Source organism: Amblyomma americanum, chromosome 4 (genome assembly GCF_052857255.1).
Source record: "Amblyomma americanum isolate KBUSLIRL-KWMA chromosome 4, ASM5285725v1, whole genome shotgun sequence".
Taxonomy (NCBI): Eukaryota; Metazoa; Arthropoda; class Arachnida; order Ixodida; family Ixodidae; genus Amblyomma; species Amblyomma americanum.
In genome coordinates this window covers 141,669,208-141,684,329 of record NC_135500.1, presented here as the reverse complement: position 1 = coordinate 141,684,329, position 15,122 = coordinate 141,669,208, and the positions used below count along the sequence as shown (strand labels likewise).

At 46.9% G+C, this 15,122-nt stretch overlaps 1 protein-coding gene across 1 annotated transcript in view; it reads left to right on the top strand.

The window, feature by feature from the left end:
- The window catches only part of LOC144128452 (cell adhesion molecule Dscam1-like), a 294,038-nt gene that overhangs the window by 236,202 nt on the left and 42,714 nt on the right, over positions 1-15,122 (top strand). The window contains exons 6-7 of the mRNA XM_077661869.1: positions 13,351-13,698; positions 14,613-14,954. Of these exons, the coding sequence (XP_077517995.1) occupies positions 13,351-13,698; positions 14,613-14,954 (690 nt within the window). The remainder of the gene's footprint in view (positions 1-13,350; positions 13,699-14,612; positions 14,955-15,122) is intronic.

Sequence of the window (15,122 nt, the reverse complement as noted above, 5' to 3'; positions counted from 1 at the left end):
GTGTTGCTTAATTATTCGTCTTATTTTTCTAATACTACTGAAGTTGTATCTTCGGAAACGGCTATATGGTATTGTAAAACAACGTGATGAGTGTTTTGTTGTGATAATTAGTATAATAAATTTGTCGGCCCGTTTTTTTGATAACAACCTGATGATCGGCGCATGCGGAAATTGTTTTATCATTCGCGAACTGATCATTGCACAAATACATACAGCTTTAGAAAAACTTAAAGATCGATATGAGTTTTCGGGATACACAAGGCAAGCAGAGAAGATATAGGCTACACGTTTTTGTTCAGCATTGCTTCACAGTCTTGTTGTTATAGAACACTTTAGCTAAGGTATTTAGACCCGTGTACTCCCTTGAGTTTCCGTTGGCTTTCGTTGGAGCCTTTGTATGCAGGCAAAGAAAAACACGCGTAGTATTTCTTCTTGCCCTTGTTTCGTGTCATCAGCACTTGCCCAATACGCAGCAATATTAATACTCGCCGCATACTTTACGTGCATTCCTGCTTTTATGTCTTTCGTTGTTGAAAACTATTTCGTATCGCATTCATCGATGCCATAATGTGACAAAATTTCTCCGCTTGCTTGTTTTTTGTGTTGTTTTGCTTTGTTTCCCAAAAACCTTCTGCTCACTGGTCTCGATGACTTCCGGTTTCCAGCCTAAATCCCCAAGTCGGCCCTTATACACCGGCTTAGAGGAACTTTTCCACTCAAATAAAATCCGTTTCCCGTATACGTGTCCTCCGCACAGCACCCCAGTGTGTAGGGATCAGCCGAACAACCGCCGCGAGGGAGAATGGAAATCCCTTTCTGTCCTCTATCCCCAGTCAGAGGGGATAGAGTTATTCCAATTCATTTCATCAGAATGTCGCCGCGCTTCCCTAATCTCCCAACCCAGGTTCACTGCTTCCTGTCTTCAGCCCACTCCGCTTCATCTTTTCCTTTTTTTCCCTTTTTTGTGGCTCCGTTCGTCGCCGCTAATCCCGGGCTCGTCCCCGCAGCACGAATGCGCTGCTCGCTTCCGTTCGCCACACGCGCACGCCAACCTCGTCGAGCGATCTTACGCAAATCGCTTTGCGGGCGCAGCACGGCGTGCCGGCGCTTATAGAGTAGCGGCGGTAAGGGTTGCCTGCTTGGATGTCGTGCTCGGCACAAGAGAGCGGTGCAATAGTCGGCCGCAACGAAAAAAAAAGGGACATGATACGAAACGGGCAAGCACGCAAGGCGGCGCTGAGATGCCCGTATAATAATCTGTACTCGTCTCGACGTCAACGTCTAGATAAACTACTGCAAGGATATGAATGCTACATATAGCTACGCCGCGTTGTGCCGACATGGATGCACATTGAGCGCTTCCAAAGAAATGACCAAAGTGAAGAGAGGCAGAGGGCTTCGACAACGGCATTTTATCTTAGGGAGACTGATTTCTAGTGGACTTTTCTTTTAGTTCAATGATGTGAAGATAGTTGTATAGATGTGTTAATTTATAGGCGCCTGCCAGTGCTTTTTTTTTCGAGAACCTAATATTTTTGTGTTTCTGTGTTCATGCTTCATTTATACTGCTCTCGCATGATTTTACGTTGGTGGTCCACACACACAAGGATTATCCTTGTTGCCATACACGTTAACATGATCCAGGATATTTTGCACAGGTGAACTTCATTCTTATTAAGGTAAGGTGTCGGTTCACGGAAAGGCGGATGAAAAGAAATATACGGACAACTGAAAGGCAGACACAGGAAAGCGAAGATCTAGAGGTTGTAATTCATTCCTGCAATAAAATATCTTAGACTTAGAGGCGGCGGCTGACCTCCTTAAGAAGCGAGCAGAGAAAGATAAAAATTGGAAGAAATTCGAGAATCTCGGCTGAACCAGGGTCCTAGAAAACAGCCCGCTACAGCTATTATTTCGTTTTAGGATACCCAAAAATTCTGAACAAAAGCATTTTTCAACGGGAAAGATTTTATGACCGCAATTTTTTCACATATTATAAAATTTGACTATAACAATCAATACATCCGCAGGTATCCCATCGGCGGGCTTCCAGATTTTTTTTTTTGCTTTTAAGGTGCTTCCTATCGTCCAAAACGTTCCCCGTTTGTTTTCTATGGCAGTCTTAACTGCTCTGTTTGAGCGACGCAAAAACTCAGATTTTGCTACGCATCGGAAGAATGGACCATTACCTTCAATATTTGTATAACGGTACCTTATAATATGTGAATATTCAAAAATTTCCCACAAGAATGCTGGACTTGGCAGGAGATTGAATAATATTTTTTCTAGGACTCATGCACTATTGTTGCCCGGAGGCAAATGATAACTACGCGTTGCACGAGGAATAACAAAATAAATCGCGAAGAGCAGTTCAAGGCAAACATGGGTGGAAAAAATATTTACTACAGAATAGTACAAAACAAGGACCACGCACTAAATGTTGGCTTGGTTTATGGGGTTTAACGTCCGAAAGCTACTCAGGCCATGAGGGACACCGCAGTAAAGGGCTCCGGTAATTTCCACCACCTGGGGTTCTTAAACGTGCACTGACATCGCGCGCTACACAAGACTCTAGAATTTCGCCTCCATCGAAGTTTGACCGCAGCGGCCGGAGTTGAGTTGAGTTGAGTTGAGGTGTTGAATGCTACATGAGTGGTTAGCCTTGCTTTATCTGCCGGCGAGTGCTCCGGCGTAGCGTCCCTTCTATATTAACAATGTCCTGAAGCCTGTCGCATCTACCCCGCTATGCGCACAGTATGTGCATAGATGGTGACTTCTGGAGTGGACTGTGATGTGGACTGTGTGTATTGATTGTGTGCATAGATGCTGACTACGGGAGAGAATGTGTGCAGCGGCCGGAATCAAACGCGCGTCTATGGCGACAGCAGCCGAGCGCCATAACCACTGAGCCACCGCGGCGACCTCACACTGTAAGTGCAAGTTCAGAATAGAAAGTAAACACTGTGCGCCGCATCCGAAATTGTGCTTGCATAGATCTACACTTTAGTACTAAACCAGTCAGATCTGGGTCAGAACACAGCTGGCAGGGGACCCGACAATCAACATTTTGATTCCTGGTCACTTCCAGCGCGGCATGCTTTATGTGATGCGAGTATTTATGTGCCTTGAGTGGCGCTGGTCAGCTATCGCGCCTTGCGGTCTGGCATGCTGCTAAGAAGACGACATCCATCTTGATACCCGGTTCGCCTAGTTAGGCAGCGTCTCGTCACCGTTTAGACTCGAATTAGGCGTGATTTGCGGCTAACGTTCAAGCTACGTGTGCGTATTCTGGAATAAAGGCTGGCTAACCACCTCTTGGAGCTCGGCTCTGAGAATCGGGCTAATGAGTTTAAACGCCTGTAGTGAGAGCCCTATAACAGAAAGAAATATCAATGCATTACGAGCGTAATCATTTACTTTTGTAATGAACAGAGTTGAAGAAAACTATGCAGATGAGCACGTCGCAAGGCTCCAAGAAGAGGAATGACGTGATTTGATGCGGCGTTCTTCACTGACCCATAGCGGCGGCACTGTATGAATCATGCGTTAAGAGGGCTCACTAGCTACGAGGCAACTCAGATTTGAACTTTTTCTCTCGATAGATGGAAGCACTTAAGCACCACAAAAAGAGGGAACTTATATTTTCTCTCCAGGTCTGTAAATTCAACCGCGACAGCTCCTTGACCGCGCCACGAACGTATTAGTTCTTCCGCGAACAAAAAGTAGGGCCGAGAACTTTCGGTGTATATCCTGCCAAAGCTGGGAGACGGAAACACAAAATAATAACCGGTCTCAAGGGGTGGTGGTCATAGAATGGACCTTTTTCCAGTAACCCACCACTCAGCTGCCACAAGGAAAAGTATGTTCTCAGGTTTGGGACCCCCCTAAGCTCCCTCGCATATTTTCTGCGAAAATGCATTTACAATAGTAGGGTGGGGTATACAGCCTGCAGTTAGAAGCAGTGCTTGTTTCTCCTAGCCAGAAGATATAAGTGTGACTCATCTTCTGACACACCTTGGGAACACCTCCCCTTCGGCACTCCGGCCAGCTATTCCGTATTCCGCGCATTCCTCCATCGCCACTCGCGATACAAGCCAGGTGACCGTGTACGAGTGTGGACGCCGATTGGACGACGCGACCTCAGTGAAGAGCTTTTTACGCTCTCGTTGTTCGCGCTTTCCAAAGTTTATTTTGCATTGTCTTTTCTGTTGTTGACCGTACTTTTTGTATAAGCATCCGGCCGATGCTTCTTTGACAGAAGCAATGCCGTGAAACTGTTGTACTACTTGTTTGTTCGAGTTCAAAACCGTTGGTGTGCGAGAATAACACTGTTATGCGATATGCAATCAGCGTTATCTGCAAGGGTTGCAGCCAGGCGCAACTATTTCGACATTATTCTGTGTGGTTGCAGTTGTTTTTAGCGCCTTATCTTGAAGGTTCCTCTTCGATGACCACCGAGCACGTTTCTTGCTATCGGCGTCGCCGAATTCTTCAGTTACTTAGTACAGGAGCCACTTAGTACAGGAGCCAAAGTGGCTCCTGTACTAAGTAACATCTTTCTCAGTTATGTAGATAAAGCTGTTAAGAGTAATTTGGGTGCCAATACAAAACGCATCTTCAGATATGTGGATGATTATCTTGTTTTTGTGGAACACGACGACTTCAATAGGCAGGTCGATAAGGTGTTAAAGATTTTTGACGAAAGCGGACACGGCCTAACTTTCACTTGTGAAAAACCTCAAGGTAATGAGTTACAATTTTTAGATATAAGATTGGCAACGAAGCCAGATCACGTGTGCTGGTCCTTCCTACAGAGATCAGAAAAGCCTTTGCTCAGTTTTCGTTCGGCGCATTCGAAGGTGGTTAAATGTGGCATTGCAGTTTCTTGCCTAGGTGCTGCCATTGCCAAGTCATGCGTGCATGGTATCAGCACAAGTTTTAATCAGCAGGTTCAGAGGCTAAGAATTGCGGGCTTTCCAGATGATGTCTTAATACTTGCTTGTAGTAAGATAATTAAAAAGGTCAAAAGGGGAGAATCTCAGGATCATTCACAAAAAGATAAAAAGAAAATTGCTGTTCTTCCGTACATTCATCAAACTTCACACCGTTTGAAGCAAGTGGGCAGCAGGTATGGAGTTGATGTTTTATTTTCTGCACCTAACAAGCTCGGCAAATTGTGTGCCATTGTAGATAGAAAGGCCAGGGAAGAAGAAAAGAAACGAAGAAAAACAAAAAGAGGGTGCCAGATAAAGCATGGCCTGAGGTTTGTCCCTTGTGCTGAAGGGGTTGTGTATGAAGTGTCATTCACGTGCGGGAGGACCTACATAGGTCAAACAGGAAGGTGCTTAAATACCCGCCTACGAGACCACAACCCTTCTCTGAAAGGGGCTCCGTCCTCAAATCTGGCTTTACATTATAGGAACTGTCCCCGGAATAACCAGGCTGATTCTTCTGAAAAATCATGTACACCCATCTTTAATAAAACTAGAATCCTGTACAAACACAAAGATAAACTAACAAGAGAAATCAGTGAAGCGTTTTATATTCATAAAAACATTGACTCATGCGTGAGCACCCCCTCTGTAACAGTTCATGACTGTGAACTAATGTATCTGGATTTAAGTGATTGATTTATCACTGTGGCTTTTGGTGTTGCGCACGAGCCCGTGGTTGTCAAATGAGTATATTTTGCGTGTTTTTTCTAATAAACTTTCAGTTGTTAGTCAGCGCCGGTCCTGTCGTCTTCTTCTTTCTTTGTCCCTCGTCTACGCGCTGTTATTCCCAGCAGTATGTACCAACTCGCTCAACTCTCCGTTTTATTGAACTCGATCTTATTGATTCGAGACCGGTTGAACTGTAGCGACACCAAGCGTCGAGCAAGCAGCAGCAGCCTCCAAGATTGAGGCGCGCCATCGCGGTATCGAAGGCGCGATGGCGCACGTGAAAAACAAGTTCGCATTTATCCTCCCCCTCTTAATAACACTGCTTTTCGATTCGACAGCGTTTGCAAGCACATCGGGTCAGAGTTGAGTTGAGTGGCCTACCCCTGCGGCGGAGTTTATTGGACCCGACCCGTCGACTCCCGCCTCAGCGCGCGTTTACATGAACCCAGTAGCGGTTTTCCGCCCGATAACTCAACAACCAGGCGCGTTGGGTTCATGTAAGCGCCGCTTTTTTCTCGAGGACCTCCTATGAGGGATATTCGCAGCTGCATTCTTGACTTATATCCACACCTGGGTTACTGCGCCCCTGCGCTGGGCAAGGAACAATTCTGTTCTCCCACACTATCCTGAATAGGGAGCCTCCTTCCTGTGTTTTGGCACTAACAATGCCCTATTGTGTGGCTGCCGGGAGGGGAAAGGGAGGCGCTTTTGGGTGCGGCCTTGCATCCCACTTCCTTTCCGCACCAAGAGCTCCAGCAAAAAAGAAAAGCAGAAATCCTTTCCGAATTCTGCCCAAGCAAGAAAAAAGGAAAGAAAGAGCTCTAGTCCTTCCAAGTTCTGAGTAAGATCCTGCGCGCGCGAACACAGACAACCAAGACGTTGGTGGTAGAGTACAGTAGCGACGAAATATTCTTACGCCAGATAGAGCCCCGTCGCGCTAGTTAAATTTGGCGCGAATTTCAAATCCCCGCTGGAAAGGCATACATAACTTTCACAGCCTGTAAAACGCAAACACTAAGCTAGATATTGATGGAAATTGGGGCTTGACAATGAACGAAAAAAAGGGAGGAAATATTGCAGACGAAGTTCTAATATTTGGCTTAGTTTTTTCACGAGATCACATGAAAGACCGACATATCTAAAAGTGCCATTTTTCTGGATATTTACCTATGATTTGTAAAAAAAATGAAGCTTAAAAATAATATCTGTCCGCAACATTTCCTTCATTCACTAAAGAAGAAAACGCTGTCACAGACCTCATGAAAATAGAGATATCTTTAGACACGCTACAGCTTCTGAAAGTTCCCATGTATTACCTAAGGGTACTGTCACTGGTGAAGCCTCTTAAGGGCGACGCGCTTAAATCCGATATTGCGCGTGAATAACAGCAAACTCGAGAGGTAAAACGCTACACTCGTAATTGTGTCGTGCTCATTTTCGAAAATATCGCCAACAAAAAGAGTCAAAGCGAAAACTAAAATGTTTCTTTCCTGAGTTCGTTCCTACAATTAAGCTCCAACGGGAGCTCTCCAATTTTCTTTTTATTTCTTCAGCGTAGCGTGCTTGTACTGCGGGAAATGCCCCAGGCAGTCACTGGCTGCATTATGCGTCGGAATCCGCTTTTCCCCATGCACAGCCAACCTCATCCGGCATTCGCTTTGTAATTTACGAAATGCTTTTTTCGCAAAAGACCTCAGCAAATCACGCCACAAGGTTCGAAAATTCTCCGTTCACGGCTGTTTTTTTTTTATGCGATACTGTAACCAAGCGATGCGCTCGCATGCCCGTGAACCAATTGTTCCCAACCTGCCCTCAGTGGACACCGCTTCCACTTCATTCTATCCCGCAGGGCACCGTCATGGCAGCGCTGACATAACTTGTCTCGGCCACTTAGTGGGGAGTCCCAATTAAGACTTCACCCACAGTTCGTCGGGGCAGTCTTTCCAACCGGTTTGGTTAATTAGCGTAATCTCCCTTCCGAGCCAGTCTGTTCGACTGCAGAGCCTTCCCCGGCCCGGTCGAAGCGGAGCGAGAGAGAACAAAGGCCACCCAAAACGGCCTCGCGCCTTTCAGCGGTGCCGCCTTTGTTCGAGGCACCCCAGGGTACGCTGCGTAATATAAGCCCATACGCGCGCGGGTCTCTCGTTAGTCGCGGCGCCCATACGTTTCGAAACAGGGCATAGAAGCCCCGAGCAACGGCGACGTCACCCCTGTTCTTCCTTAACCCGAACTTGGGACACATGCACAAAGCCCGTAGTGTTGCCAGACGCTGGCGGCGAAGCTTATTGTCGGCCGGGCAATGGAGCTATGTAGTATGGCAGCCGTTGGTCACAGTATCCGTTGGCGCTTAGGCTTAGCTCACACATTTTACGCAGACGAATCTCTGCATTACCATTTTGTTCCAGAAAATGGCAGTGCATTTACGAATCTGCTTCAATTATTTTTGTCACACTATCGCGGTGTATAGTTGAACCGTCATGGGGAGAGCACAACCTCACGGATGACTACTTCGATACTCACGAAGTTGGGAAGAAAATTAAGGGGACAGTTAATTACAAAACGTGTTTAAAATGCTGTATCTTTAAAGACTTAAGTCCGCTCGGCCTGCTTCTCCTCGCCACTGCTGCTCGTCGCACGCGCTCAGCCTGTGCAGCCGCCGATACTCAATCCTCAGCGACATAGCTCCGTGGTCACCCTCTCCGCTTGCAGGGATTTTTCACTACAGTAGACACACGCGATGTTCATCCTGGCTCCATTCGATGCTTATACGCGGAGCTGCCTGTCTAAACATGTCTGCACACAACGAAGCGCGCCTGCCAACTGCCAGCCCACGTGCCAACTCGCCCGTGTCACGTGATCTCATGAGGCCATGCACTCCGTCGACCAATCGGAAAATTTTTCACTTGTGCAATATTATTGTATTAAAAATCACTGCTACATAACGATACGGCATTAAAGTTCTTCCTGAATGTCTTATGTTTGGCAGCTGCTTCTTGTTGACACTACTTGTCAGCTAAGGAGTCTTGTAGCGATTAACTGTCGCGCACAGGCCTTTTCTATTTTTCTTTGCACACTTGCCTGTGGTATAACAAAATGGTCTTTAATAATAATCTAGAGGAGGCTGCCCTCCAGAACACAACGCACGAGCCACATTCCTCACCCCACATGTCCAACATTCTTGGACAAAAATTTTGAATACTGGAATATTGTAAGGCATTGTTATATAAATATTGAAGGCAATGGTACCTTCTTCCTATGAGTAGCAAGATCTTTCCTTTAAAGTGTTGCTATCGATCGTATCGAACAGTTAAGACTGCCATAGAAAAAAAAATGGGGAACGCTTTTGAGGTTAGAGAAAGCGTTAATAGCAAAAAGAAATACAATCCTGCCAACGGGACACCTGCGGATATATTCATTGCTATAGCGAAATCTTACAATATATCAAAAGACCGCGTTCATAAACTGGTTCCGCTCAGAAATGCTTTTGTCCAGAATTGCTGGGTATGACCCCTCAGCTAGGTGTCCACCCATCATCCCTTTTATTCTCGTCCACATTCCCCTTCCAGTAAAATTTTGTCGCTTAGCGGAAAATTATCTAAGTAACCACCGAGTGCAAATCCAACTGCTATGCAAGCTTTCTCGCATCAGGTTTCATGATCGCCCTGTCAATTTTAACTCGATAGCGTTAAGTAGCTCGGGTCGCAGGAAAACCGGCGTCGCCATTGGCATCGTAGACAGTAAGCGAAAAATTGCGAAAAATCCCCAGAGAAGCAACCTAGGAGGCAGGTTTGTCACCTAGGTCACTTGACATTATGACGTCATCACAGCCTGCCCACCTGACTGTGAGCAAACTGCCCACCGTCGCCGGTGGAAGTTAATGATTGCTCGCTGGGGAACTGCAACCTGGCCCATCGGTGGCAGCACGTGCCACCGCAGGGCCATGGCGCACCGCTTAACCGCAGCACAATTGCGCCAGAAGGGATATGAGAACTCTTGGGTGTCTATAAATCCACAGTAGAAAACAACCTTCCTCATGCATGGGAATTAGACCAAAACGCTATCGCGTCATAGCCTTAAGACGGAGCTAAGCGTCACCTCCATTTTTTTTTTTTTTTCACGCTTTCGAAACAAACGTCAATTGCGTGACGGGGCTCTTTTTCGTCAAATGGTATAGTCAAAAAAAAAGAAGACCACGCACAGCAGTCCGACGTATGGTGATCACGAGATGGTCAGCTGCCCTCTCGAGTGAACGCGCAAGCTCTTCCAGTTTCACTCGCTCTCAAGACGGCATCGAGGCGGGCAGCTGTACCCGCTAAAATTAGTCGGTCCTGGTGTTATTCTTTCGCTTTTCTACACTTTTGTTGCTCGTTTGTTTTGAGCGTCTTTTGCCTTTTGGGGCAAAACTCTAAAGTGCTATTGATTCTCGCTCCAAAGTTCGGTTCGCTGTCGCTACGAGTCCCGTCGCATTATGAAGAAATATGCCGCTCTTGCTTCCTAATTCATCCTCACTTTCTACAGCGGTGGCGGCGGCCGCGGTTTCATCCATAGTCGCCACTCAGCAGCCTAAATTTAGGGTGCCCGGCTTTTTCCAAGTGGCGGAAGGAGGCATTGATTGAGGAATGAATACCGACTAAAGGCACTCAGTACGCGTTTCTTGTCACATGGCATGGTACGCATAATTTCTTCTTTTCTTTTCTTGGCAGGGGACGGGGGGAGGAGCGCTAATGCAGAGTAGCTGCTCTGCACTGGTGCCAGTCGCGAATATCCGCGCATAACAAGAGAGAGAAACAGCCCTCGCCTATCGCCTAGATTTTGCTTTTCGGGTCCGAGGGACAGTGGCGGAACTTTAAGTTTTACGTAGTACGTCACAAGCCTTCGATCGATTAGCAGATGTTGCGAAACTAAACTTCTTAGCTCTTGTCTTTTTTGGCAAAAAGCGACACTCTGAACAACCATACTTTGAGAACCCATTCCAAGACAGAAACGAAGCTAATTTTGACTATGCATCTACACTTCGGGATGGTACTTATACCAGATAATATTCTATACCATTCGGCCGCACACATCATATTGCGTGTAGTTAGCAACTATAGCCGTAGTGACACTTTTTGCGTGATAAACGCTGTTGGTTGCATAGTATGTGACAACCGGAAAGTCCCAGGTTGCCTGCTGGCCAGTCCAGGATGGGAGGACTGTGGGCGCCCTCGAAAATTTATCGCATCTGTCCACGTGATAAAGGTGTGACTCACCTCTGTGTACCTTCAGAACCCTGTATCATGGGTTCAAGGATTAATTCCAACTATTACCGCTACGTTTTAGTCCCGAAGGAAGGCGGTAAATCTGGCTGCTTCATTAAGAAGAGATAATCTACGAATAGTAATTGTACAGTGACACAAGGACGCATACACACAGAAAAGGAATGCCAGCAAAAATTTAAAGGAATTCAAATCAAGGTTGCAAACTAATTGGGCAGGCAACCTTAGATTGCTGCTATTAGTTTATATTTATCCGGCGTATGTGACGCAAAGTATTTCGAGGTTTATAGGCCGTTCGTTGCTTGTGGACGCGGAATACGACGATGGTCTGCACATATTGATCGGGGGCATCGACATGAGAGCTTAGTGAGTGCTTCGAATCAATACCGCGTTTACCGCTCTCCCCAGCGCACACTCTCGAGGGAGAAAGCTCTCCTGTACAGGCAGCTACAGACAGATAATGTCCCCTCCTCTCATTCCTAAACCGACATGCCCACCATCCTACCGACTCAACCCCCTAGCTGTAGCGAGGCGGGATTCTGGCATATATTAACGACGTACGTGAGCAGCGTTTATTGATTTCAGATTTGACGCGCCACAGGGTTTACTAATCACACAGAATATTATTCTCAGTATTTTGTACAAACTGAAAATATTCGTTGCATGGGCATTATACAAGATGACTACTGCTGGACGCACGAAGTTATTTTGCTTTGCACGCAACTAGGTTATATACTTGCCTTTCGTATTCTGCTTCAGTTGGGTGGCCAGTAAAAGAATCGACATTCAGAACGCGAATCATCTGCACCATTACTTCCTGTAGGATTGGTTGCGGTAGTAACTGATGACACCTGCTTAATGCGCCAAAAACACTTTCCGTTTTTATCCCAAAAGTGTGTAGGGAAAGTATACACCCACGCAGCAAATCATAATATTCGGCGGTTCTGACTAAGCACCAGCTTAGCACTTCGACTCATTAGCTCTGAACAGTTGTTATCGGCTTCATGTGCTCGCAAAACCAGAAAATCTGAACAAATGCTTCTAGTTCGTGCGTCCCGCACATCGTGTTGCTTATTGCTGAACATCGAAAATTCCCGCAGAACTTTGAACCTTTTGTACAGTCCGTTAATATCTCAAGGCTGTCCGATCTAGTCGGTACGAGTGCACGAAGCACTTTATAAGACAGATTCTTCAGCACGTAGGAAGAATAGGCTATCAGTATCGACATCTTTGCACGCCGTCTCACCGCACTCTAGTTTTCTGTCAGCTACAAATGACAATATTTCCACTGACTTACGAGGTGTTCGCTACTGACGGCCGACAGATGGCCCTAGTTGGTAATGCGCATAAAGGGCCAGGAAACCTGGGCATGTCAGCCTCCCTGGCCAGCTCTTCCTGCCGTGTCTTTCTGTGCAAATGGAACAGGCAACCACGAGAGCAGAAGTCCTTTTTCATCGTTTAAGTCCTCATAAAATTATCTAGTAGAAGTGAGGAAAGGTATCCTGCATAAGAGAGGAACAGGTTGAACAAAAATGTGTTGAGGCGAGTTCGCTTATGACACATTTAAAAAAAACAAGGGTAAGTAGCGTGCCAAAATGCAGCTGCATAATAAGGGGTCGTGGTGCTGAGACATACGTCGGTCTCGTACCCGTACAGCGGGTCTGTAATTCTTGGGTGCACTGAAGAACATAACTAATCATCAGGAGCAAAACAGTAGCTAACGTAGACCATGTAAAAAAATTTGCTTCCTACTCTCCACGAATGCCTACCTTCTCCGTAGCTATCTTTATCTGATGGCACTTCATACATGCATGCCATGCGAGGACATCACCAAAAGAGGACGCGTGTATACTTCAAACTCCAAGCGTTTGCCAAATATGCTAAAGTACTGCACCTAGCCTGAATGAGTGGCTATTTATCTATTGGTAATTATTCAGAAAAAACGCCCTGAACAACGACCACCTGACACACTCAAAAGCACCTAGGCGACTTCTCTAGAAAGTCCGCCAGGACCCTAGTGATACCCCTGCCGACCCACATCTGTATAGGATGAGCAGACTTCTCGGTGACATGAATGTTTATGACTAGAAAAGGGAATAAACCAACTTTAACGAGATGTGATAAGGATGACATAGTAAGCTATTTTAATCATTGGAGCGTATAGACAGGTTTAAAATAAAATAATTAGTTTTAAATGCAAGTCAATGCCTGTGGCGGTAAACTAAGAGAGAACATTGAAATATTACTCCTGCCATGTGCGTCTTCGTGACAGTCAATCAAGACCAAGAAGATAGAAGGCACACGAAAGGGTCACACTACTGGTACTATAATTTCCGCCATACTTACATGCAGCGAACACAGTTGAACTCAATTCACCGACGTGTTCGCATCGACAGTGAATGTTCTTAGCACACTGATTTCCTCAAACGCAGAGCCTCACAGCCAGCTTCCTCCGCGGATGGCCGAATATCGAAGCACAATTCAAGTGGAGCAAGGAGATCGAGCCCTGTTGCCGTGCCTGGCACACGGGCACCCTCCTCCGAGGCACCACTGGTTCCGCCTCACCGGCAGCCGCCTCCCTGGTGGCACCTCGCTGGAACGAGGTTCAGCGCACGCTGCAGACGCGGCTGTGGCTGTAAAGGCCTCCGACAGGGTGTCTTTGCTGCCCGGAGGAGCGCTGCTTCTGCACACGGCCCTCGTCCAAGACGGTGGCAGATACCTCTGCGTGGCCAACAACTCCGCTGGTGAAGATAGGGCCCACATGGAGTTGCTCGTCGCTGGTGAGTGACTGCGTCCGCTGCACTAGGCACGCTTCAAGCAAGAAAGGTTACCTTTACTTAAAGTTATCACAATCAAAACTCTGGTGAAGTATCCTGAGTATCGAGCAGAGACTGGCAGCACTTCGTTCATGGCTGAGGTTTTTGAAGCAGTGAAGCATGCTATTTATTAGCGATGTTATTCAAGATACAAAGGACCTCTTTATTGTCTAGCAGTGTTTTTTTTTCACGTGATGATATTTCATTTTCGAGGCTATCGCTAATTTGCTATCGAGCAGTCTATCAAGTGCCTAGTGGTACCCCCGCAGGCCCACATTTGTGTAGCATGAGCAGACATCGCGTCGTTATTCCTTCTGATCACTCCGGTTTCAGTAATGCCTCGAGTATAGAAGTTCATTATTCGACTTTAGCGAACACTATCGACCAGAATTTTCGATTATGGCTGTATATTTGGAGAGAGCAGGGGTGCGAGGACGGCGACGCGAGCGTGAGAGAGAGATAACGAGCGAAAGGCGAGGAGGAAATCGTGGCGGCGTCGGTCGCCGCGCAAGGCTCCTGGTGTTCCTCTAACAGCCGTCTCTGTAAAAAAACTATTCCCTCAATGGCGCGTTTTTCATAGGTGGTTCTAGTTGAACACAGCTCGACATGTCGGTGATTTTTCTATCGTGCCTTGCCACTGACCGTTTTCCCAAATGCACAGCATCCCTTACGGCAAGTTCACAAAAATCTGCGAACTAAGAGGCGCGCGCAAGCGAGGCTACTTTTGAAACTCTTAGAGGACACTGGTCTTCAATGGTTGTGGTAGATGTTATATTTTGTTTAAACTGCGGCAAAGCCGGAGCAGCACTAACGTTTTAGGTGTAACTGTAATCTCGCCTGTTCCTTTAAGCCACTACCACCCTAAACTGTTTCCTCAGTGCCGCTGTCGGCGCGCATCGAGCCTCCAGTGCAAGTGGTCGACGTGGGCAGGGGAGCCAACCTGAGCTGCCGGGTGGCAGGCCACCCCGTGCAAGGAGTGCTGTGGACGCACAACGGCAGCCCCGTGCCGTCCTTCTACTCACCACCCTCATCCGCTTTAGTGCCCGGCGGTGGAGGCAGTTCCAAGACATCTGCTGGTGTCGCCTCTTCCCGCGTCACTCTTCTGTCGCGAGACCTCCTTCACGTGTCAGCTGTGGAGCATCAGGACGGCGGAATGTACCAGTGCCTTGTCTACAATGAGAGAGACTCCGCACAAGGATCTTCGCAGCTCGTCATAGGAGGTAAAGCCTGATACATACCCGCTGGACAACATTCAGTGGCGGCGTTCGTTTCGCCACGGTCGTCTTCTATTACTGTGCGCTAATGTAAAGTGTGCACACTACGACAAGCTCTCTGGATTAGTATGCATTCTGGGGGCATTGTTCTGAAAAGGATGACATCGGCGTCGC